Source organism: Narcine bancroftii, chromosome 1 (genome assembly GCF_036971445.1).
Source record: "Narcine bancroftii isolate sNarBan1 chromosome 1, sNarBan1.hap1, whole genome shotgun sequence".
Classification (NCBI taxonomy): domain Eukaryota; kingdom Metazoa; phylum Chordata; class Chondrichthyes; order Torpediniformes; family Narcinidae; genus Narcine; species Narcine bancroftii.
The window spans coordinates 253,411,127-253,437,106 of NC_091469.1; the positions used below are offsets into that span (position 1 = coordinate 253,411,127).

The 25,980-nt window shown below is 44.9% G+C and overlaps 2 protein-coding genes across 4 annotated transcripts in view; one reads left to right on the top strand and one right to left on the bottom strand.

Annotated features, from left to right (window-relative positions):
- The first annotated feature begins 290 nt into the window (after window positions 1-290).
- ehf (ets homologous factor) overlaps window positions 291-25,980 on the top strand; it is a 66,298-nt gene continuing 40,608 nt past the window's right edge. Inside the window, exons 1-2 of the mRNA XM_069895626.1 lie at window positions 291-641; window positions 14,945-15,050. Coding sequence (XP_069751727.1) covers window positions 14,948-15,050 — 103 coding nt within the window. The 5' untranslated portion in view covers window positions 291-641; window positions 14,945-14,947. The remainder of the gene's footprint in view (window positions 642-14,944; window positions 15,051-25,980) is intronic.
- Window positions 5,512-16,330, bottom strand: LOC138741467 (uncharacterized). 3 transcript variants are annotated; one of them, XR_011343512.1, is made up of 4 exons: window positions 16,187-16,330; window positions 7,159-7,837; window positions 6,083-6,362; window positions 5,512-5,978 (listed from the first exon to the last, which is right to left on the bottom strand). XR_011343512.1 is itself a non-coding variant. In XM_069895638.1 (2 exons), the coding sequence occupies exon 2, from the start codon at window positions 14,638-14,640 to the stop codon at window positions 14,020-14,022; it is 621 nt and encodes a 206-aa protein (XP_069751739.1). In that variant the 5' UTR covers window positions 14,641-15,037; window positions 16,187-16,330; the 3' UTR covers window positions 9,942-14,019. The 3 variants fall into 3 exon arrangements, 1 of the variants encoding a protein (XP_069751739.1); XR_011343510.1 differs by having other exon boundaries at window positions 6,083-7,837; XM_069895638.1 differs by lacking the exons at window positions 5,512-5,978; window positions 6,083-6,362; window positions 7,159-7,837 and adding an exon at window positions 9,942-15,037.

A 25,980-nucleotide genomic window follows, 5' to 3' on the forward strand; every position in this document is an offset into this window, starting at 1 on the left:
CCCTGACGTATCCTCCCGGATAAGAGGTGGAAACATACTTTTAATCAGAAAACTTAACACCTGCTTTCTCTCTTGCTGCCATAAACATGAATCAGATCCAAGCAGAAGAACTGGTTTTACTGTTGATATAGGGGGTGGTTCACAATTACCCATTTGTTGTGTTGCTGTTGTAAAGGCTGAACTAGTTAAGGTATTGCACATACTCCTCAACAGAACAGGCAATTCCCTTTTATTTTAATCATCCACTTCAATGCACAGGAACAATAGATAGAGAAAAAATAATTTTCACCACTGGTATCTGGGTGGCTGATTGCAGGATACTTGTTTACAATGGTCACACTGTATACAGCCACTGAGATGATCATTTTATGTAAAGCACAGAAGATGCAAATTAACAAGTTCCTTTTTGTTTGATTCATAACTGCAGCCAATCAAATTAAAGAAAGTGAAGGCAATGGAAACTCCCCATGGAAGGCAAAGTCCTTAAGAGGGCTCTGAATTATTTAAATTATATCTGGCCCAATTTTCATCTGGTGACAGATTAAAAGGGGATAATTCAATCTGCTGAGTTACCTGCTCACTCAGTCCTACAGGAGATTCTGCATCTGGCTATTGGGAAGACACATCTGGACCAGCTTCAGGTAAGCCCCAGCTCAACCACTTCAACTTCACCTGTTCTGACCCATTAGTGGGTCGTCTCTCATTAATCTTCCTTTCGATCAACAGTTAGGGAAGTATTTGAAATATCATTTTGATAAAAGTTGGCTGAATATCCAGGCAGGGAAATAGCTGAGGACTTTGCCATTCAGATACACTGAGGGATGGTTGTGTATGGGGCCTGTCTCAGATCCTACCCTCGAGCTGCTGATTCCAAATTGGAACAATGTCCCATCAAGGAATGTGACTCTTCTTCATTGCTTGGGCAGGTGGTGGGAAGAGTAAGCTGATTTCATGCTGCGAAAGGAACGGGAGGGCGGGAATATCTTGCACAAGTTCCATGAGTAAGTAGGCAGTGCTGGCTTCATACTGTGAGAAGGGCAGTGAGGTGATTGGTGGATCCAATTAGGGTGACTGTTCTTGGAGGATCAAGTTGACAACAATAATCCTAGGGATGGGAGAGTTAATGTTTGGAGAGCATTTGATGGCTCTGGGTCTATGCTCACTGGAGTTAAGAAGGATCTCATCAAAACCTGCTGAATATTGATAGAGTGGACATGGGAGAGGACATTTCCCATTGTGGGAAAATCTGGGACCAGAGGGCAGAGTCGCAGGATAAAAGGACGTCCCTTTAGAACAGAGAAGAGGAGACATTTCTTCAGCCAGATAATGGTGAATCTGTGAAATTTGTTGCCACAGACAGCTGTGGAGACATCATTGGGGATATTTAAAGCAGTATTTGATGGGTTCTTGATTAGTGAGGGCATCAAAGATTGTGGGGAGAAGGGAGGTTGAATGGGGTTGAGAGGAAAAATACATCAGCTGTGCTTTGAATGGGAGAGCAGGCTCGATGGACTGAATGGCCTAATTCTGCTCCTACATCTTATGGTCTTAGAAGTTCTACCTTCCTGCCAGTGTCAGCTCCCTCAAGAACATGGTCCATCTAATACTCATCAGTTAGAGGGTTGCACTCCTCTGAGTCAGGATGTGCGGGCATTGCTGTACTCGGGACTTGTTAATTCCACCCAATAGTTAAGAGACTGAAAGGACTTTGACCTGAAGTTTTGGTTCTGTTTCTCCACTGTGGCCTGACTTGCTGATTTTCTGCTTTTGCTTAATTTTTATTTGAAGAGCTTATTAAAATAGTGAACAAGGAAATGTTAGAAAACATAGAACAGTGGAGCACAGAAACAGGATCTTAGGCCCACAAATTTGAGGTGAATATACCATTATATAAAGGACCTTCAAGGAGGCACTTGATAAAGTCCTTCTTAAGATTCTGTTGGCTAATGCTGAACTCATCATGTTGAAGGCATATTATTGACCTGATCTGGATGTTGGCTGCATAACAGGAGATGCAGTCCAGGAGTATTGGAAAGTGCTCAGATCTGAGAGATGCGATTCATGAGGTCAGGCAAGGGTCTGCGTGGGAGCCAGAATGCAGTGGAGGGCTGAAGCGATGAGACGGAAAGACTTGCAATCCCAGCCACACCAACAAAAGTGGCATTGTGGAGGGAAGCATCCAGGCGGGGGCATCCAGGCAGGGGTAAATCCCACCAAATGGATTTCAATGCAGGAATGTCTCAGTTTCATCTTTCAAAACCATCAGGCTGCTTTCTAAATGTAACTTTGTGGTTGTAATATATTGGTAGATAATATAAATTGCACTGACGATGGTCCTTCCTCAGAACCTGAGGAAATTCAACATGTCCCCAGGGTCCTTTACCATTGCACCTGTCCAGATGCATCCCAACTTGGGAGGGGAACTGCTCTTCCCAAGACCAAAAGAAAGCACAGGGAGTTGCGTACACAGAATACCATACAATGCCACCCCGCCAACCGACTCAATCTTCACTTCCTGTTGCCTCATGAAAGCAGCCAATCTATTTAAGGCCACATCCCATCCTGGTCACTCACTCTTCTTCCTTCCCCTGCCAGGTAGAATATATATGTGTTCGTCAACACGCACCACCAGATTCAAGAAAAGTTTCTTTTCTGCTGGTATCAGACTCCTGACCTCATTGGTAAAAGATGTACTTTTTACTATATCATTCATTCAGGTGCCTTGCTGTTTGGTGTGGGTGATCATTTCTCTCCATCCGTCATGATCTCCAACCCTCCGAATTGTGGTGGATGCCTCCCTGTTCTCCTTCGATGAAGCTCCATCTTCGAGCTGAGACCGTAGTCGATGTTGAGTTCATGATTTATACAAAGGAAAAAATACTGAAGTGGTTTCCCATTATCTTCTTCAGTTGCAGTGTCCATACTGGATGGGTCACCTTGCCCAATGATCAGCAGATTCATCTGCCCGGTGTTTTTAATCTTACAACCATAAATTCCAATTTGTAGAATCTGCTTGTAAAAACCATCCACCATCTGCGATCCATGGTTTCATGTCACCCTGATTGGGAGGCTAAACAAGTACCACACTTTGCCCAAGGGTGACCTGTAGGCTATTGGATGGAAGGAGTACCTGACAACTCCTTTTGCTGACCAATTGTACAGAACCAACACCGGTGCTGCACATTTTAACTGCACTTTCATCTTTTGCACTGTTACCTGCATTTTTCAGTTTTGTATCTAAAACCTGCACTTCTGCTTTACTGAACCTTTTTTTAAAATTTTTTTACTACCTTCTGGTATACCTATAAGATGGCTTGCCTGGATAGCACACAAAACAAAGCTTTTCACTGTATCTTAGTACACATGGCAATAAACAATTCAACATTCAGTTCAGTATCAGAGTACTGTAGGAAGTTGAGGAAGTTGGACTATGGAGGGGCTAGAGCATACATCATATCTGATCTGGTCTCAAGACAGAAATTGGAGTCTTGTATCACCAGGAGACAGGACAGTCTTCTGAGGTGTGACCTTCAGGTAACTCCCAGCTTTAATGGCCAGCCGGAGATAAGATACGTTATCATGATTACCTACACAGGAGTCCATTCAGCCAATAAAGTCCATGCTGGATCCCAACAGAATTCAATTATTTTCGTGTACCCCTAATCTATCCTCACATGATTCTTTTGCTGCTTACCCACACTAAGATGTTGCTAGTTACCTGCCATCATGCCTGTGGGGTATGACAGGAAACCACAGCCCTCAGTGGGAAATCTGGGCTTTAACGTATCATGGCAAAACTAAAGGCTCCCAGCTCATAGACCTGCCCAGACCACCCCTTTGAGATGCGGTGATCTACAGGTCACATGTCATATTGACTGCCAAATCAAACCCCTGTCTCACCACACTCCCACTCCAACTCCCATCAGGTTGATGCTTGGACCTCTCTCCCAACCAAGTTTGATGGAGCCAGTTGATAACTGGAATAAGCTGCCAGGCAAGATGGCAGAGGCAGTGACATCATTTCGCGAGCATCTGGATGGATACACATGTCCAAGGCACAGAGGGATGTGGAATCAATGTAGGTGTAGGATTAATATGGACAGGCATCATGGTCATCACAGACAGTGGGCTGAAGGGCTTTCTTCTATGCTGTATGACTCTATGGTCAGAGAGTAAAACAGGACCTTCAGCTCACTGTGCTGACCACTGTCCTAATCATACATTATTCCCACTTTAATTCTCTCCTCCTTCCCATTATGCTGCCAATTACCCTATCAGACAGCAAGGTTTTGGTTTGTGGGTGTGAAGTGGGGGAGTGGAGGAAGAAGACCCAGAGGGAACCCCACAGCCCCAGGGAGAGTGTGCATCTTGTTCACAGATGGGACTGGAGGTCAGGGTTGAACCCTGGTCACTGGGGTCAAGAGCCATTACCTCTTCTGGCCGCCATGCTCTACCATCCCAAAATCTCACTGTGTCCTCTTGCTCTACAATTGCCACAGCTCTCTCTGCACCACTGCATCTGCCCTTCAGCCACCTTATTTAAGGACCAATAAACACAACGCAGGGAGTTCAGGGAACGCTCACCTAGTCGATCCCTGGTTGAAGAGGTTGTCTTCCATGGAACAAGGGAAGCGATTTGGACTGTAGGAATGAGTGGTGACATGGCCGAGGACTATTCCCCTGCTGAGGATATCTCAAAGAGGATAGTTTGGGAATAATGGATCCCCATTTAAAGACAAAGGTGAGGAGGAATTTCTTCTCTCAGTGGACTGTGATTCAGCGGCGTTCTCCATCATGGTTAGGTATGGAGGCAGAGTCAGTGAATATTTCAAGATGGTGATTATCAGGCAAGGGATTAAGGGGTGTGAGGAGAGAAGGCAGTTCAGCTAAGATGGGTTTAGCCATGGTTTTTTGTCATGGTGAAGGGACCCAACCCAAGACATTAACTGACCATTTATACCCATGGGTGCTGCCGGCTGAGTTCCAGCTCAAGGTTCCAGCATCAGCAGTCCTTGTTTTTCTCTGCCATTATCAGACCAGCCTCCACTCCTGCTTGCTCTTTGACCCTTGGCCACCAGCCTTGGCTCAGCCTGAATGCAACGATCTGCAGGGCCTGCACAGCCCCAAGCACCCTCTGGTCCCTGCACAGGGATCCACAGATCTGAACCTTTGTCCGTGCCTACCTTGACACCTGCAGCACGTCTGACACAAAGGCCCACGGACGCTCCCACCCAACACTGTGTCAGCCTCAAACCCACCCACTGTGTGAAATAAGCTGTTAATGTTATACATTCTGCATAACCATCGGAGGTGGGGGGGGGGGGGGTGAAATATTAGATGAATGCCTTATTGTCTAGTAGCCACTCCTTTGGGAAGAGTTGGTGCAAAGGGTGTGCTTATATAACTAAAAAGTTCACTTAATACCTGAAGCAGGAACTAGACTATTAAATACTGATGATGACACACATCAATCAACTCTTGCCACGAAACACACTGAAATATAACTGCTGTGAACTGCTCAGAGGTGGCGATTTTCCTCAGCCCCACGTCTGGGTGAAATCTAGCTCTCCCATTTTAGGCCTTTCAGTTGGTCCTTGGTTGGGGCAGTCACCAATAGGATGTAACTTGGGGTAATGTTCCTAGTAAGAATGTTACCACTGAACTAAAATGAAATGGCAGGTTGTTGGAAAAACTCAGCGGGTCAGACAGCATTTATGGAGAGATAAACGGAGTTAAAGTTTTGGGGTGGTGGAAGGGGGTGGGGGGACAGGTAGGAAACAGCACACTTAGCGTTGGCATCACGCTAATGCAGCATCAGCAATGCAGGTTTGAATCCAGCGTTGTCTGTCAGGAGTTGGTATGTTCTCCCCATGACCAGCGTGGGTTTTCTCTGGGTGCTCCTGTTTCCTCCCACATTCCAAACCGTATGGGGTTGGTCGGATAAACTGCGTGTAATTGGGTGGTATTGGCTTCATGGGCTGTGATGTTAAAATAAATTTTTAAAAAAACAGACTGGGTTAAAGGCAAAAAACAATCAGTTCAGATTGATCTGAAACAGCAACTATCCTTTCGTCCTGCTCACCCACTTAGTCCCTCCAGCAGTTTCGTTTGGCTCCTGATCACAGAATCTGCCGTCCATAAGGCTCATTTTCCTTTCCCAGTTCTGACGAAGGATCAAGCTGAAACTGTTCCTCTCTGCCCAGAGGCTGTCTGGTCTGCTGAAATGTTTCCAGCAGTCCCTTTGCTTTAACTCAGATTTCCAGCATCTGCATCATTACATTTTGATTGTTCAGCACTGAACTGAGCTCAGTTTCCTGGGGAATGCAGGAGGTGAGGGATCGACTTCTGCAAATCATTGCTTCCTGGCAGGAGCAACACAACTTAGCATGAGGACGGGGACCCGGATTGGATTCTGATCTCTGAGTTGGTCTTACATCTTCTCCTTGTGATTTTGTGGGATTTTTCCGACACCTAAAAGTATGCTAATGGATTGAATTTACTACTATAAATTACTCACTTGGTAAAAGAAAGATGGGCAAATGGGAGAGAATAGGTTACAATCCACTTGGGATAGAGGGAAACATGATGGGCTGCAGACGCTGTGATTGTAGTAAACGCACCGCAATGCTGGAAGAACTCGGCTGGTCTCATCAGTACCTAAAGGAGACAAAGATACATTGGCGAAGTCTCGGGCCTGAGCCCTTTCTCAAGGAACGATCAGAAAAGGCAGAAGCAGGATCTATCAGAAAGTCTCAGAATTCAAACAATGGGGGCGGAATCCAGACCAACAATTGAATGTGATAAGGGAATAGGTGGAATTTATCATGTCTGTGCAAAATGAGATGATGCCAGAAGCAAGGGGGTGGAGGGGGAAAATTTTAACGAAAGGCAGAGAAGTCGATATAAATATCATCCGGTTGGAGGGTGCCCAGTTGGAAGCTGAGGTGTTGTTCTTCCAATTTACGGGTAGTCTCAGTCCAGCAGTACATGAGACCATTGGCAGACATGTCAGGAAGGGAGTAGGGCGGTGAGGAAAGAAAGTAATTGAATTGCCCTGCTGAAAGCTAGCATAGAGCTGATGGATCAAGTGGCCTCCTTCTAGCTCATGATAGGTAATATGGTAAGTTAATAGGTAAGTTACAGCTTTGTAAAACTTACTTGGAATATCGTGTGCAGTTCGAGTCACTAACTGGGAGGAGGAAGTGATTGAGTTGAACTGACTGCGGAGAAGATCCTCTGGGATGTTGCCTGGATTGGAGGACTTTAGTTATAGGAGCAGACTGGGCTTGTGTTCTCTGTAGCGAAGGAGGTTGAGGGCTGACCTGATAGATGTAAGATTGTAAGATTGTAAGAGGACAAGGTAGGGTAAATCGTCAATATCTTTTTGACATGAAAGGGGTTTCAAAAACAAAAGAGTACAGGTTTAAGGAGAGAGGAAGGAGCTTAAAAGGGGATCTGGTTTTCACTCAGAGAGTGTTTCTACCTGGAAATTACTGCCAGAGGAGGTGGTGAAGTTAGATACAATCATTATGTTTAAGAGACATTCAGACTGGCACTTAAAGGGCCAAGGCAGAGAAAGGTGTGGTTCTAACGCAGGCAAGCAGGACTGGGATAGATGGGCATGGATGAGAGGGGCTATAAAGAGTTCCTTTCTGAGCGATACGACTCCATGACGATAAAAAAATAATAGGTCGGGTTAAAAATAACAGAGTATGCTTGATCCAGCAGTGTGCAAACAACTGGCAGCATTCAAGCGAATCTCGAGATTAATCGTCAATTTGTGAAACATGCTGGTTCGTATTTTGAAATTCTTTGCTAAGTTTGGCTGGCAAATCTCCTGTAAAAACAAAAACAGAGAACTTTAGAAATTAGGCGGCATCTGGGGAGGGGGAAACACGTTGTGGCCTTCGAACACTAAGGCACAGAAATTAGACTTTCGGCCCATAGTCCATTCTGATGCATTATTCCGCCTAACCCATCTCCCTGCACACGGTCCATAGCCTCCATACCCCTCCCATCCGTGCACCTACCCAAATTTCTTTTAAATGCTGAAATAGAATCCATATCCACCACTTTAACTGGTGGCTCATTCCACATTCTCACTACACTCTGCACAAATTTCTTCCTAATACTTCACTCAACCATTTCACCTTCATTCTTTAACCCATCCTCCAGTTCTTGTCTCATCAATCCTCAGTGGAAAAAATCTGCTTGCATTTACCCTATTTCCACCCCTCATAATTTTGTATGCCACCATAAAATCTTCCCACATCTCTGATGCATCAAGGAATAAAGTCTTAACCCAGTAGTTCTCAACCTTTCTCTTTTCACTCACATTCCATTTTAAGTAATCTCTATGCCATTGGTGCTCTGTAATTAGTAAGAGGTTGCTTAAGGTGGTATGTGGGTAGGAAGGTTGAGAATCACTGCTCTAGACCCAATTGATACTGAAATATTTTGCATGAGAAAATTTGTCATGGCCCACCCACCTGAATTTGGCTCATATTTCTCTAAACCCATCCTATCAATGTTTTTAAAATATTTCTATAGTACTTCCCTCAAGCACATTCTCCGGCAGAATATTTCATACACCGACCACCCTCTGTGTAAAATGTTTCTGTTAAATCTCTCCCCCTCATCTTAAAACTATGGTTCTTGATTCCCCTACTCTGGGTAAAAGTACGAAGTTATGAAACCAAGTACATAACGAGTCAATTAGGTACAATTAAAACAGTGGTTTTCAAACTTTTTCTTTCCACCCACACACCACTGTCAGCAATTCCTTACTAATCACAGAGCACCGATGGCATAGGGATTACTTAAAGTGGGATGTGAGTGGAAAGAAAAAGGTGGAGAACCTCTATACCTAACCTATTCCACCTGTTCCTATAACTCAGCTCTTCAAGTCCCAGATACATCCTTTAAAATTTCCTCTGCTCTCTTTCATTCTTATTGATATCGTTCCCGTAGGTAGGCAATGAAAACTGCACACAATACTCCAAATGTGGCCTCATCAATGTCTTCTACAACTTCAACATAACATCCCAACTCCTGTTCTGAATACTTCGATTCATGAAGCCCAATGTGCCAAAAGCTCTCTTTACAACCCTATCGACCTGTGATGCCAATTTCAAGGAATTATGTATCTGTAGTCCCAGATTCCTCTGTCCTACTGCATTCTTCAGGTCTCTACTATTTACGATGTAAATCCTACCCTGGTTCATTCTCCCGAAGTGCAACACCTCACATTTGTCCCCAGTAGATTCCATCTTCCATTTTGCATCCCTAATCAGTCCCTGCCTATCCAAGTACTTGCATATCTGGTCTCTTAGCATACCTTCTGGTAACATACCCACCACTGATATCAGTCTTACTAGCCTATAATTTTCCATTTTATTCTCAGAGCCTTTTGATGCATCGGAACAACATTAGCTATCCTCCAGTGCACAGGCTGAAACACCAACCATTGCCTACAGAAATCCACGGTTTACTCATCAGATGACCCAGTGTCTAGTAGTTGAGGAGCATTGTCGCAGCTGTTCTAACATAGACCAGCCTTTATTTATTCAGCTGTATAAATAGAAGACTGTTTCCACAATATTCAATGGAAATGGTTTAACAACCGGGTCTTTGCTCATATCAGTGGTTCTTTTATAGATTTTGACTATGTCAGAGGTGTACAAATTTATGAGTGGGATAGATCGGGTGAACGCAGAGATACTTTTACCCAGAGTAGGGGAATCAAGAACCAGAGGACATAGTTTTAAGATGAGGGGGGAGAGATTTAACAGAAACATTTTACACAGAGGGTGGTCGGTGTATGAAATATTCTGCCGGAGAATGTGCTTGAGGGAAGTACTATAGAAATATTTTAAAAACATTGATAGGATGGGTTTAGAGAAATATGAGCCAAATTCAGGTGGGTGGGACTGGATTGGGTGGGACATTGTCGTTGGTGGGCAAATTAGGCCAAAGGGCCTGTAAAAAAATCTATGGTTCACAATTACCTGACAGAGCTTTCACCAGAGTTAAGTAAAAGAGAGATGAAGCTTTTAGAATGGGGTGCATAGAACAGAAGCCAAAATGGAAAAAAAAAGCTTAGTGCTGGAAACCAGAAAATACTAGGGATATCCAGCAAGTAGTCACGAGTATCTGTGGTGAGAGAAGTAGCTGGAACTCTTCTCCCTCTCCCAACGGCTGCTGCCTGACCTGCTGAGTGTTTCTGCTTTACTTCAGAGGCCGAAAGGTAAATTCCCTGAGAAAGCAGAGATGATGTTGAGGTCAAGGTCAGAGGACTCGTATTGGAACAAGGGAAGAATCATCAGCAGGTCCGATGGGAATGGTGCAACCTAGCCCTGAAGTAGTGGAACTAGTGGGTGGCCTGGTTGGTTCCTGTCTTGCCTCTTATTTCCCTTGTGGTAACATGAAGCATCTTTACAGGGAAGCCAATTGATGAGCACTACCAGTTGCCCCAGTAACCACAAAGACAAAGACTGAGGGGAAAGGATTTATTGTACGGAAGATTTGAGCTGGCCCGAATCAAAGCTAGGAAGCTAGGGAATTGCAGGAAAGGGAGAGGTGGCTCGACCTTGATGGCCTGGGTCCTAGTGGAGGAGTCCAGGTGAGAGTGTCATCAGGGGGTGGGCCAGCCCATGCCTTTACCAGCCAATGACTATATACAATCCATATCATTATATTCAGCCCTTCATTTTAAATAGAACCCCCCCCCCCTCTTTTATTCAGAGGTGGAACCAACAAACAAACAAAAAAATATTTCTCCTGTCTAACTAGAGGTTCAGTTGCACTGGCGACTTCCTCCTTCTGCGGAACCAATGGGGGGGGGGGGCAGGTGTATCCGTGCTCTGCTGTTTGGAAAGGGAAGCTGCCACTGGGGGAGGCAGGGGAGGTTCCGGGAGGAGTTTGATGTCTCCCGAGGGACCAACTCCTGGAGAGGAGAGTCGGGCGACTCGGCCTCTAGTATTGAGTTCCAGTGTGGGGTGGTCTGCTCCGTGGGGTGGTCGGTGGTGGACAGGGCAGTTTTGGGATCTCCGGCCTTCGCCAGGTCTCGGATAGGCACAGTGTTCTCGTGGCCATCGGGATACCTCACGAACGCTTATTGAGAGTTGGCGTGGACGAGGTGGACCTCTTCCACTAGTAGATCCGTCTTATGGCCCCTCGTGTGTCTCCGTAGTAGGACCGGCCCTGGGGTTGCCAACCAAGGAGGAATGGAGGAACCATTCGCCGATCTCCTAGGGAAAACAAACAAGCGTTCATGCGGGGTGATGGTGGTTGTGGTGCACAGGAGTGATCGGATGGCGTGGAGCATTTCTGGCTGAACGTCCTGCCAGCGGGACACTAGCATATTCTTGGACCTAAGGGCCAGGAGCACCACCTTCCAGACAGTGGCATTCTCCTTTTCCACCTGGCCATTACTGCTGGGGTTATAGCTGGTGGTCCTGCTGGTGGCTGTGCCTCTGGCCAGGAAGTACTGTCGCAGTTCCTCACTCATGAATGAGGACCCCCAATCACTGTGGATATAATCGGGTACCTGAAAAGAGTGAAGATGCTGCGCAGCGCCTTGATTACAGTCGCCGAGGTCATATCCAGGCAGGGAATAGCAAAGGGGAACCTGGAGAACTTGTCCACCACCAACAGTAAGTAGGCATTCCTATTTGCGGTGGGTAGGGGGTCCTTGAAGTCAACACTAAGTCATTCAAAAGGGTGTGTGGTCTTAATAAGCTGTGCCTTGTTGGGTCAGCAGAACTGCAGCTTATATTCAGCACAGATCTGGCAGTGTCTGGTCATGGACCTGACATCCTCAAAGGTTCCGAGCCTTGTGACTCCAGGGTAGCATAGACTGTTGTGGAGTGCCTGGAGGTGGTTGAGATGCTTGCTGGCGCATGTCCCCTGGGATAGGGCATCTGGGGAATTGTTGAGTTTACCTGGTCGGGACAAGATGCCGTAATTATAGGTGGAGAGCTCGATCCTCCACCTAAGAATCTTGTCATTTTTTATTTTACTCCGCTGTTTAACATTAAATATGAAGGCCACGGCCTGCTGGTCTGTCAGCAGGGTAAACCGTTTATCAGCCAGGTAATATTGCCAGTGGCGCATCGCCTCAACAATCGCTTGTGCCTCCCTCTTAACCAAGGAGTGACGTACCTCAGGACGGTGCAGGGTGAGGGAGAAAAACACTACTGTCCTCCCTGCCTGGTTAAGTGTGGCGGCCAGTGAGAATTCAGAGGAATCGCTCTCCACCTGAAAAGGGATGGACTCGTCCACGGCAGCATCGTGGCCTTTGCGATGTCTCCTCAGATCTGATAGAAGGCGGTTTGGGCTTCCACTGATAACGGGAAGGATGTGAACTTAATCAGGGAGTGGGCCTTATCGGCGTAATTGAGCACCCATTGTGAGTAGTAGGAAAACAGCCCCAAGCACCTCTTCAGTGCCTTTAGGGTGTTTGGGACTGGGAGCTCCATAAGTGGTCGCATGCAGTCGGGGTCCGGGGCAACGACACCATGTGTCACGACGCATCCAAGGAGGGCCAGGCAGTCTGTGTTAAACACACACTTGTTGAGAGACTTGACCGTACATAAGAACTTTGTGAGGTTCGCGTCATGGTCCTGCTGGTCATGGACACAGATGAAGACATTGTCAAGGTATGGGAACATTGCTGTCAGCTTGTGCTCCTCCACCATTCAATCCATAACCCTCTGAAAAGCAGAGACACCATGAGTAACACCGAAAGGCACCTACAGAAAGTGAAAAAGTTTGCCTCGAAGCCAGTGTAGAGCTGGTCACTCGGTCGAAGGGGAAGTTGATGATAAGCCGACCTGAGGTCAATGGTCGAAAAGACTCTGTATTGTGTGACCTCGTTGACCAAGTCGGCTATCCAAGGTAGGGGGTACGCATCCAACTGGGTGAAGCAGTTGATGGTTTGATTGTAGTCATTCACCATCCAGGGCTTGCCTGCCCCTCTGACCATGAGGACCTGTGCCCTCCAGGGGCTGGAGCAAGGGGCTATGATCCCCACCACCAAGAATCGCTGAACCTTGGCCCGGATATCCTCTGTGCTGTAGAGTCTGGTGTTGGTGGCGATTGGTTTACAGTCCAGGGTGAGGTTTGCAAATAGTGACGGAGGGGACACCTGCAGGGTGGTGAGGCTGCAGGTCGGAGCCGGAGGGTGGGTGCTCGGTTGGGGGGGGTGGGAGACCGTAACCTGTGGATTTCAAATGGTGAGTGGCAGTTGGGGGCCCCCGAACGCCATCGTCACATTCCTAAATTGACTCTGGAAGTCGAGGCCCAGGAGGATCAATGTGCAGAGCTGGGGCATGACCAACAACAAAAAGTCATTATAACATTCTCCCCCCCACCATCAGAGATGCCACACAGTACCCCCAGATACAGGTCTGCTGGTCTTTTGTCGCCAACGACACGGATCCGGTCATTGGCCATACGGGGATCGAGAGTCTATGGGCCACTTCGGGGTGGATAAAACTTTCGGTACTGCCACTATTGAAGAGGCAGTTTGACATGTACCCATTCACCTCGATCTGCATCATGGAGTTCGTGATCGGATGAGGGCTGGCCTGGTTCAAGGTGATCAATGCCAGGATGGGTGCATCGCCTTCGCTGTCAGTGGGGAGGCCCGATGTCCAAGATGGCGGCCTCCATGTTGACCACGCTGCCAACATCGATGAAAAAGGCGTACGTGGCATCATTGGGTGGCGGAAGTGGCGACATCGAAGAGGGTTGCCGCTACGTAGAGGATGGGGTGGCAGTGAGTAAGATGGCACCCCCCCCCTTACCGCACATACAGCCGGCACTGGAAGCTCCTCACCCATACACGCCGCACTTCTTTGGGATAAGGCTCTGGACCTACAGACCCATAGATAATGCCCCTTTTTCCCACAGGCCGAGCAAGTAGCTCCTTTTGCGGGGCAGAGACATCGTAGGTGTTTTGCCTGCCCACAGAAGTGGCATCTCATAGATCCTGGCGCCACCGCAGCTGCGGTCAGGTCAGCCGTCCCCGACACCAACTCGCAGGATGGTGGCCCTCACAGCGGCGCATACGGGGTAGGCCCGCTTCTGCCCACAATCGACTCCACGTGGCGCTGGGCCGAGTCTAAAGTCCTGGCCAGTTGGATCGTCCGTTTCTGCGGTAGTTGTTCCTCCTCGAGGAGACATTGTCAGATATAGTCCGACCTCAACCCTGACACGCAAGCATCCTGGACCAGGTCTTCCACGCACTGAGCCCCTGGCACAGGGACCATGGGGTTCCCCAAACAGTGTGATCAGGGCTCGGACAAACTCTTCTACTAACTCACCAGGCTGTTGTTTTCTAGATGCCAGGAGGTACCTGGAGTAGACCGCGTTGATTTTGGGCTTGTATAGCACCCATAGCTCAGCCATCGTCTTGGTGTAGTTCACGCAGCTTCTGATGGCCTGGAAAGCCCTCTGGGCGATTCTTGCCTGTAGAACCTTCAGCCTCTTCTCTTCCAAGTCGACCACTACAGCAGCGGCCTCAAGGAAGTTGTTTAAACAACTGATCCACTGTTCGAAGAATTCCGATGCATTAGGGACTTGGGGATCCACCTCTAGCCGATCAGGGCAAAGCAACTTCTCCATTACCGGAGACATTAAAATTTACTGTACAATAAATTGATGGGCACTACCAGTTCCCCCAATTACCACAAAGACAAAGACTGAGGGGAACAATAGGCCTTATTGGACAGAAGACGAGCTGGCCCGGATCCAAGTTGGGGAAGTGCAGGGAAGGGAGAGGTGGCTCGACCTAGGCCACAGGGGAGGAGTCCAGGGGAGAGTATCATCAGGGGGCAGGCCAGCCATGTTCTTACCAGCCAATGATGATGTACAATCCATATCATTACACCTATGAGAGGAGCTCTTTGCTGAATAGGATTTTCTTTTTATGTGATTCCAGATCATGATCGTGCAGGACAGAAGCATTATGAATGGTCAGTTCAGAAACCACCCTGTGCCACAGCAGTCACACTCAGTTTGGAGCAATTTCAACCTTGAAAGCAACGGTAGGATATTGTGATGGCATGAAATAAATGAAACATTTAAAACTCCCATTGCAGATTTTGATACTGAATGTGACAAACCACCTTGGGTTACGAACACTTGACTTCGGGAACCCCAATAGATGAACGAGCTGCCATCGTGCGAAGAAGTTTAAAAGTCTGAAGTAAATACAAATGTTCATTCCTCCAGATGGCAAACCTCTCTCTCTCTCTCTCTCTCTCTCCTTTTAGTACTTTTTTACACTCAGACTTATGCTCTTTTTTTATTGGCACATGTAAAAAGTACATACACACTAGATCCAAATCAAAACATGATATTTTATCATTTCTTCTCCCCCCACCCACGCCCCCCCCCTCCCACACACACAGAAAATCCCTCAGAGAAAGAAAAAATAGAAAAAAAAAGAACAGGAAAAGAAAGAGTAAATGAAATAAACTAATTGTATAGACATACTGGATATTACCAAATAACTAAATTATGACCAACTTACGTCAAAACCTCAACAACTATGAATATATCCACTAAATATAAAATACTTGATAAACTAAAACACTACTATCTAATATATAGTACTAGGTCAAAATTATAAGATTTATATAAAACACACAACAATAATAAAATAGGAAATTAAGATGAGGTGAGGACGGAAATGACAAAGCTCAAACCATAATCTACCCCATAGTCTACCAATTAACTTAATATAAATAATTATAAAGTGATAACACCAATCTTTTCCATATGTGGAAACCAACTTCTCAAAAAATTATCATATTCTTTAAGGCTTATGTTCTTCATGCCATTCATTACACAAAGGGAATCGAAGCTTGCTCCAGCTGATTGTGCAAAAGTCTGATTTTTGAGAACCCAGTGGTGGAAATAAGAGCAGATAGTGGCCCAACTCATTATAATAAGGCTCAGGCCCATCCCCAATTCATCATAATAATACTCAAGCCCATCCCCAACTCATCTTAAAAACTCTCAGGCCCATCCCCAACTCCTCATCATAATGCACAGACCTATCCCTAACTCACAATAATGCACAGGCCTATCCTAATCTCCTCCTAATAATGGACAAGCCCATCCTCAACTCATCATAACTCTCAGGCCCATCCCCAACTCTTTATTATAATGCTCATACCTATCCCCAGTTCCTCATAATAATCCACAGGCCTGTCCCCAACTCATCATATTAACACTCAAGTCTATCCCCAACTCATTTAAATAATGCTCAGTACTGTCGCAAACTCATCATAATAAGGTTCATGCACATCCCCAACTCATCACTATAAAGGCTCAGGCCCACACCCCCCCCAACTCACTATAATAATTCACAGGCCCGTCCCCAACTCATCATAATAGGGCTCAGGTCCACCCCCCAACTCACTATAATAATTCACAGGCCCGTCCCCAACTCATCACAATAAGGCTCAGGCCCACACCCGCCCTCCCCCACCTAATTCACTATAATAATTCACAGGCCTGTCCCCAACTCATCATAATAAGGCTCAGGCCCATCCCCCTCACAACTCACTATAATAATTCACAGGCCCATCCCCAACTCATCACAATAAGGCTCAGGCCTACCTCCCTCACAACTCACTATAATAATTCACAGGCCCATCCCCATCTCATCACAATAAGGATCAGGCCCTCCTCCCTCACAAGTCACTATAATAATTCACAGACCCATCCCCAACTCATCACAATAAGCTCAGACCCACCCCCCTCACAACTCACTATAATAATTCACAGACCCATCCCCAACTCATCACAATAAGGCTCAGACCCACCCCCCTCACAACTCACTATAATAATTCACAGACCCATCCCAAACTCATCACAATAAGGCTCAGGCCCACCCCCACCCCCTCAAACTCACTATAATAATTCACAGGCCCATCCCCAACTCATCACTATAAGGCTCAGGCTCATCCCAACTCACTATAATAATTCACAGGCCTGTCTCCAACTCATCATAATAAGGCTCAGGCCCATCACTAACATTATAATAATTATTATCCCCCAGCTGCTCATCATTATAAAGCCAGGGGATTAACCTCATATGATTTGTTCAAGGAATGGAAGAAGCAGCATCAGTCACACCTCACAAAGTAATGGTGTAATGGTCAGGAGCAGGGCATCCTGCAGCATGGATACAAGATGTAAGCAGGGGAATGAGATTAACGTAGTTACTTGGACAGCCAGATTAATGACCCTATGCCTTTTGATTTCCATTAAATCTAAAAATCTACCAATCTCTTTCTTGGTGACAGAGTCTCCACAGTCCTCGTGGGTGAAGGAAAATATCAGTTCAGTCTGAAAATCTGACTCCTTGTTTCTGGACTTTGAATGCAGAGACCCGAGCCAGGGGGAAATATCTTTGCATCACCTCTTAGCTTTCTGACCTCATGGGAGTACAAGGGCCAGTGACTAAATCTCTCCTCATTATGTAAATAAATAAATAATCCCTGCTCCAATCCAGCCCTCATCATCTCGGGGGTCAAGGTGGTGAACCTTCTTTGCAGCCTCTCTCCAGTTATTAATTTTTTTTTCCTGCATTGATTCATACAACACGGAAACAGGCCATTTTGGCCCAAAAGCCTGTGACACCCAATTTACACCCAATTAACCTACACCCCCAGTACGGTTTGAAGGGTGGGAGAAAATCGGAGCATCCGAGGAAAACCCTCGCAGTCACAGGGAGAACATTCAAATTTCTTACAGACAGTGCAGGATTCGAACCCTGCCCTAATTACTGGTGCTGTAAAGGCGTTACGTCAACCGTGCCAACTCAATAAAGGGTCCTGATCCGAAGTGTTGACCGACCATTTATCTCCATGGATGACTGTCAGTCCTTCCAACATCTCAAAGGTTGCTTAAGATTCTAGTGTCTGCATTCCCTGATTTACTCTATTATGGTAATATTCTTATGCACAGGGCAGAAAGTGCTTGTGCTGGGCTGATAGAATTTCTTGGCCTAAATAATTCCAAAGAACAATTTAATATTGTGCACTTCGTACGTTGATCTCGTCCCTTGCAATTTACAAGAAACATGACAGGCAGCCAGTGGCAAAGAACCAGATGATGCTCTCACTCAGCAAGGGTGTTCAACCAATGCTTGTGGCTAGATTCAATCCCTTGAGATCCGTAGAATAGTTAACACTGTGAAGAATGCTGAACTTGATCACCTCCTACGGATAATCACTGGCATTGCAGCAGTAAAAGTGACCAGTTTCAATGGCCTAATAGCGGATTAGTGTAAAAGCTAACAATCTGTGTGAAAGGCAGAACAAAGTGGACCCTATGACTATTTACCTTATCAGCAGTATCTGTGAAGATAGAAGCTGAGTGAACATTTCAGGTCAAAGACCTTTCGGCACAATTGGTCAAATTATAGCAAAACAAATGCAAAAACTTTTATTTAAATTTAGACATACAGCACGGAAACAGGCCATTTCGGTCCACGAACCCGTGCCACCCAATTTACACACAATTAAAGCCCACACTTTTTGCAGCCGAGATAGGTAAACTGGTTGACCGTTTTGAGTTTTGTGTGCCCGATGGAGATGTGGGGGGGCTGGTAGTCATGGTGGGGAGCTGGCTGATGGAGGACCTCAGTTTTCTTCAGGCTGACTTCCAGGCCAAACATTTTGGCAGTTTCCGCAAAGCAGGACGTCAAGCGCTGAAGAGCTGGCTCTGAATGGGCTGCGCTGGATGGGTCACGTCTCCAGAATGGAGGACCATCGCCTTCCCAAGATCGTATTATATGGCGAGCTCTCCACTGGCCACCGTGACAGAGGTGCACCAAAGAAAAGGTACAAGGACTGCCTAAAGAAATCTCTTAGTGCCTGCCACATTGACCACCGCCAGTGGGCTGATAACGCCTCAAACCGTGCATCTTGGCGCCTCACAGTTTGGCGGGCAGCAGCCTCCTTTGAAGAAGACCGCAGAGCCCACCTCACTGACAAAAGGCAAAGGAGGAAAAACCCAACACCCAACCCCAACCAACCAATTTTCCCTTGCAACCGCTGCAATCGTGTCTGCCTGTCCCGCATCGGACTGGTCAGCCACAAACGAGCCTGCAGCTGACGTGGACTTTTTACCCCCTCCATAAATCTTCGTCCGCGAAGCCAAGCCAAAGAGAAAAGAGAAAGCCCAAACAGACACGAGAAGAACGTACAAACTCCTTAAAAATAGGGTGGGATTCGAACCCTGTCCCGATCGCTGGAGCTGTAAAAGCATTGTGCTAACCACTATGCCAATCGTGCTGCCCTAGATAGCTGAATAGTCTTAGATACAGAGAGTATTACGGCATGGAAACAGGCACTTCGGCCCAACTTTTCCATGCTGATCAAACTAGTCCTATTTGCCTGTGTTTGGCCCATGTCCTTTGAACCTTTCCTATCCATGTATCTGTCTAGATGTCTTAAATATTACAATTGTATCCACCTCTACTACTTCCTCATTCCATATACCCACCACCCTCGGTGTGGAAAATATGATCCCAGGGCACTTTTAAATCTCCCACTCTCACATTAAATCCATGTCTTCTTATTTTAGATTCCAGCACACTCAGAAAATGACTTTAAGTATTTTAACTATGCCCGTCATAATTTTATAAACCCCTATAAGGTTTCCCTTGGCTTCCTACAGTCCAGGGAGAAAGGTCCCTGCCTATCAAGTCTTATAATTCAAGCCTGCCAGTCCTTTCATGAATCTTTTCCACACTCTTTCCATCTTAATGATATCTTTGCAAAAGCTGGGTGATCAGAAGCACACACAATATGTCCACGCTCATGTATTTAGTAAGGAATGTCCTGGAGATCATTCTAATTTCTGGACACTGGGATAATCCAGGAAGTTTCATAACTCCATTGTCTTCGGTTGCCTCTAACTTGATGGATTAAAAATCCCATCCATCAGAGGGGCATCAGTGAGTGCCCATGTCATGCCCTCAGTAACCTTTGCCCTTCAATTTTATGATATAGAGAGGGGAGAAAGGAATAAATATTCTTGTCAACAGCTGGGGGAAGATTAAATAACCTGAATATTGATTCATTCAAGGCACATGGCCTTTGCAGGCTGAGCCAGCATTTAATTGGCTGTCCCGAATTATCCTTGAGAAGGTGGTTGGGAGCTGCCTTGTTGAACAGCTGCAGTCCCCGAAGAGTGGGGACCCATAGTGCTATTAGGGAGGGATCGAGGGATCCCAGGATTCTGATCCAATGACGGTGAAGGAACAGTGATATATTCCCAACTCAGGATGGTGTGCGGCGTGATGGGGCTCCCCATGTTTTTGATGCCCTTTTCCTTCCACCTGGTAGAGGTGGTGAGTTTGGAAGGTGCAGTCTCAAGAGTCTTGGTGAGTGACTTCAGTCCATCCTATAAGTGGTCCAGACTGCTGCTACTGTGTGTCAGTGGTGGAATGAATGAATGGGTGTGGATGGGGAAGCTGTCCAGGGGGCTGCAATGTGCTGGATGGAACTGGGCTCCTTGATGCTGGGCAAATGGAGAGTGCCCCATCACACTCCTGACTCAATCTTGTGGATGACAGAAGAGTCACGTGATGGAGTAGTGGCCGGTATGAGAATACCAGCCCTTTCCAGAAAAGAAGATATAAAGTGAAGAAAACGCAAAGTTCAAGAAACACAAAATGCAACAAATAAAAGATAAAGGTGTGGAGAAAAGAAAGAAAATTGCACCCAAGAAGGAAAAAGCAAAAACAATGGGAAAAAAAAGAAGGAAAGATGCCAGAAGAGAAAGGAGAAGGCCTTACCTGCATGAAGAGACAGGGACCTGCCATGGAGAAAGGAGCCTACTCCCCGAGGTTAGTAGCGACCCCGCAGGGTCGCAATCTCCCGACTGCGGGACTGCAAAAATGGCTCTCTGAGCCAAACAGAAGTGTGCAATGCGCACACCAAGGAAAAGGAGAACACCGACGGGAGGGGGGCCAGCTGTGGAGTGAACTTACACAGCACAACCAGCAGAGAGATGCCCAAAAGCAGGGCTCTCAGCTGGAAGAAGAGAAAAGCAACAGGAAAGAGAGTGATAAGAAAGAAAAACAGCAACAGGAAGCTCAACAGATAACTAGCCCAGAAGAAGAAGACCAACAACACAAAGCTATGCAAAAAAATCACCCAACAAACTGAGGCGAGCAGCTCAACAAGAAAGTCAGAAGAGACACAGATACAAGGAAGAGAAGTAGAAGACACAAACACAGGTGCAGACACAGAAGAAGAGGAAGAAGAAGACCAAGCTCTGCACAGAGGAATAGGAGGTAAAATAGATGGACAATATATAGATTTTAAAAAATTTCAAGAACAAATGAGAGCATTAAAAGAATGGTTGACATTAGAATTTAGTGAAATGAAAAGAAAATGAAAAGTACAGAAGAAAAAGTGAGTAGAATAGAGCTGGTCATGACAGAAATAGGGAAAAGATTAGAAAATGTGGAAGAATGAGAAATGGCTGTAGAAATGGAAGTGAATGACTTAAGAAGAAAATTGGAAGACAGTGACAAAAAAGTTAAAGAAACAGAAGAGTTGTTAGCTCAGAAGAAGGATATAATGGAAAACTATAGTAGGTGAAACAAGGTAAAGATAGTGGGCCTAAAGGAAGATGAAGAAGGCACAAATATGAAAGAACTTATAAAAGAATGGATCCCAAAGGTCCTGGGAATGCCAGAAATACAGGAAGGATTGGAAATAAAAAGGGCATACAGAACACCAGCCCCAAAACCATAGCCACAACAAAAACCAAGATCCGTTTTAGTAGAATTTCTGAGATACACGACAAGAGAAAATATATTGGAGAGGGCAAGGAATAAAATTAGAGAAGACAATAAACCATTGGAATACAAGGGTTAAAAAATATTTTTTTACCCAGACATAAGTTTTGAACTCCTAAAGAAGAGGAAGGAATTTAACACAGCAAAATTGATCCTATGGGAAAAAAGGTTATAAATTCATGTTAAGATATCCAGCTGTGCTTAAAATATTTATCCCGGGGGAGAAAAACAGACTGTTCTCGGATCCGGAAAAAGCACTAGAATTTGCAGAACGCCTGCAGGACAAAAGGAGAGATGTAACAAGAGCGAAGAACGATGACAAACTACAAATAAAGATGTTAAAATAATGTATAAGAACTAAAGAAGAGAAAGTAAGGCAGAGAGAAAAAAAGGAGGGGAAAAAAGAAAAGGGGGTGAACTTTGTTAAAGGTGAAGACAAAAGTCTTTTCTGGAGGGGTTGGGTGGGAAAGAATAACAGTCACTGTGAAATCAGTTGACGCTTGCGAGCGGGTTCGCAATCCAAATGGAGAGGGGAGTTGTGGTTGCCCAGCAAGGAACAAGGGGCAACTCAGAGAGGGGGGGGGACACTTGGGGTTAAGGGAATTTTAGATGTGGGAGTTGTTGAAGTATTTTATGTTTTAGAAGTGTTGTCATACATTGAGTTCAAAAAGGGTAAACTGAGAGATTAAAATGGGGAAAAGGGGAAAGGTGGTGGTGAGGAAGCGGAAATGAGGTGTAAACAGAGTATGAGATGGCCATGTTGAACTATATGACTATAAATATTAATGGAATACATAACCAAATTAAAAGGAAGAGGCTATTAAATTTGCTGAAAAAAGAAAAAATAGATATAGAATTCGTGCTGGAAACGTACCTAACTGAAGTGGAACATAATAAATTAAAGAGAGACTGGGTAGGGCACGTAATAGCAGCATCATATAATTCAAAAGCCAGAGGTGTAGCTATATTAATCAATAAAAATGTACCAATCAAAATAGAGGAGGAAATAATAGATCCAGCAAGGAGGTGTGTAATGATAAAGTGTCAGATATATTCATAATTTTGGAATTTGGTCAATATATATGCACCTAATGAGGAGGATCAAAATTTTATGCAAGATATCTTTTTGAAGATTGTAGATACGCAAGAGAATATATTGATAGGAGGGGATTTTAAGCTTAATTTGGATCTAATGTTGGATAAAACTGGAAAAAAGACTAGCAAAAAGAATAAAGTGGCCAAATTTATGGTTAAATCAATGCAGGAAATGTAACTTTTGGATATATGGAGGAGGCAGTACCCAAGGGAGAAGGAATACTCATATTATTCGAGTAGGCATAAAACATACTCAAGGATTGATATGTTTTTGTTGTCGGCCCATATTCAAGGGAGAGTTAGGAAAACGGAATATAAAGCTAGATTGCTATCTGATCATTCACCCGTGTTATTAGCAATAGAACTGGAAGACATCCCACCAAGAACATATAGATGGAGGTTAAACTCCATGCTACTTAAAAGACAGGAATTTAGAGCATTTATTGAAAGCCAAATTAAAATGTACTTTGAAATAAATACGTAATCAGTAAAAGATAAATATGTATTATGGGATGCAATGAAAGCCTTCATCAGAGGGCAGATAATAAGTTATGTAACTAAGATGAAAAAGGACTACAATCAGGAAATAGAACAGCTGGAAAGGGAAATAGTAAGTACAGAAAAAGAACCAGCAAAAAGGGAAGATACAAAAAAAGATAATTGGCGGACAAAAAAAAATATACGAAACATTACAGACGTATAAGGTGGAGAAGAACATAATGAAAATAAAGCAATGTATTGCGAGCTAGGAGAAAAAATGCATAAAATATTAGCCTGGCAACTTAAAACAGAACAAGCTAAAAGAACTGTATTGGCAGCAAGGAAAAAGGACAAACAAATTACATTCAACCCAACAGAGATTAATGAAAACTTTAAGGAATTCTATGAACAATTATACCAAACTAAGAACGAAGGGAAAGAAGACAAAATAGATGAGTTTTTAGCTAAAATTGAACTACCGAAATTGCAAGAAGAGGAGCAAAACAAATTGATAAAACCATTTGAAATAGAGGAATTACAGGATATATTAAAAAAAGCTGTCGAATAATAAAACGCCTGGAGAGGATGGACTCCCAATAGAATTCTATAAAACATTTAAAGAGTTATTAATTCCTCCTCTCCTGGAAGTAATGAACCAGATAGAAACACAAAACTTGCCAGATTCATGTAAAACAAAAATAATTACAGTAATACCAAAGACGGGGAAATGTCCATTAACACTAGCATCGTATAGACCAATATCTCTACTTAATTCAGATTATAAGATAATAGCAAAACTATTAGCAAACGGATTGGCCGACTGTGTACCAAAAATAGTAATATAAGATCAAACTGGATTTATTAAGAAAAGATGAAGAATGGACAATGTCTGTAAGTTCATTAATTTAATCAATGCAGTACAAGGAAATAAGATACCAACAGTGGCTGTTGCTTTAGACGCAGAAAAAACCTTTGACAGGGTAGAATGGAATTATCTATTCAAAGTATTACGGAGGTTCAACCTACCAGAAAAATATATTAATTGGATTAAGCATTATATAAGAGGCCACAAATGGATATGTATCGAACCAATTTAAATTAAGTAGGTCAACTAGGCAGGGATGTCCACTATCTCCCTCACTGTTCGCTTTAGCAATAGAACCATTGACAGAACTGATAAGAACAGAAAAAAAATAAAAGAGATAAAAATAAAGGAGAAGGAGTATAAGATCAGTTTATTTGCAGATGACATCATAGTATACTTAACAGAACCAGAAATATCAATAAAATAACTACATAAGAAATTGAAGGAATATGGAGAAATATCAACGCAAATAAAAGTGAAGCGATGCCAATGAATAATGTGGATTCTTTCTTTTCTTTGGCTTGGCTTCGCAAACGAAGATTTATGGAGGGGTAATGTCCACGTCAGCTGCAGGCTCGTTGTAGCTGACAAGTCCGATGCGGGACAGGCAGACACAGTGGCAGCGGTTGCAAGGGAAAATTGGTTGGTTGGGGTTGGGTGTTGAGTTTTTCCTCCTTTGTCTTTTGTCAGTGAGGTGGGCTCTGCGGTCTTCTTCAAAGGAAGTTGCTGCCCGCCGAATTGTGAGGCGCCAAGATGCACGGTTTGAGGCGATATCAGCCCACTGGCGATGGTGAATGTGGCAGGCACCAAGAGCTTTCTTTAGGCAGTCCTTGTACCTCTTCTTTGGTGCACCTCTGTCTCGGTGGCCAGTGGAGAGCTCGCCATATAACACGATCTTGGGAAGGCGATGGTCCTCCATTCTGGAGACGTGATCTACCCAGCGCAGTTTGATCTTCAGCAACGTGGATTCGATGCTGTCGGCCTCTGCCATCTCGAGTACTTTGCTGTTGGAGATGAAGTCGCTCCAATGAATGTTGAGGATGGAGCGGAGACAATGCTGGTGGAAATGTTCTAGGAGCTGTAGGTGATGTCGGTAAAAAACCCATGATTCGGAGCCGAACAGGAGTGTGGGTACGACAACGGCTCTGTATACGCTTATCTTTGTGAGGTTTTTCAGTTGGTTGTTTTTCCAGACTCTTTTGTGTAGTCTTCCAAAGGCGCTATTTGCCTTGGCGAGTCTGTTGTCTATCTCGTTGTCGATCCTTGCATCCGATGAAATGGTGCAGCCGAGATAGGTAAACTGGTTGACCATTTTGAGTTTTGTGTGCCCGGTGGAGATGTGGGGGGGCTGGTAGTCATGGTGGGGAGCTGGCTAATGGAGGACCTCAGTTTTCTTCAGGCTGACTTCCAGGCCAAATATTTTGGCAGTTTCCGCATAACAGGACATCAAGCGCTGAATGGGCAACTAAAGTGACATCGTCTGCAAAAAGTAGTTCACGGACAAGTTGCTCTTGTGTCTTGGTGTGAGCTTGCAGGCGCCTCAGATTGAAGAGACTGCCATCCATGCGGTACCGGATGTAAACAACGTCTTCATTGTTGAGATCTTTCATGGCTTGTTTCAGCATCATGCCGAAGAAGATTGAAAAGAGGGTTGGTCCAACCCTCTTTTCAGGATTACATGGAGTTTTAAAAAGAATCACTATTT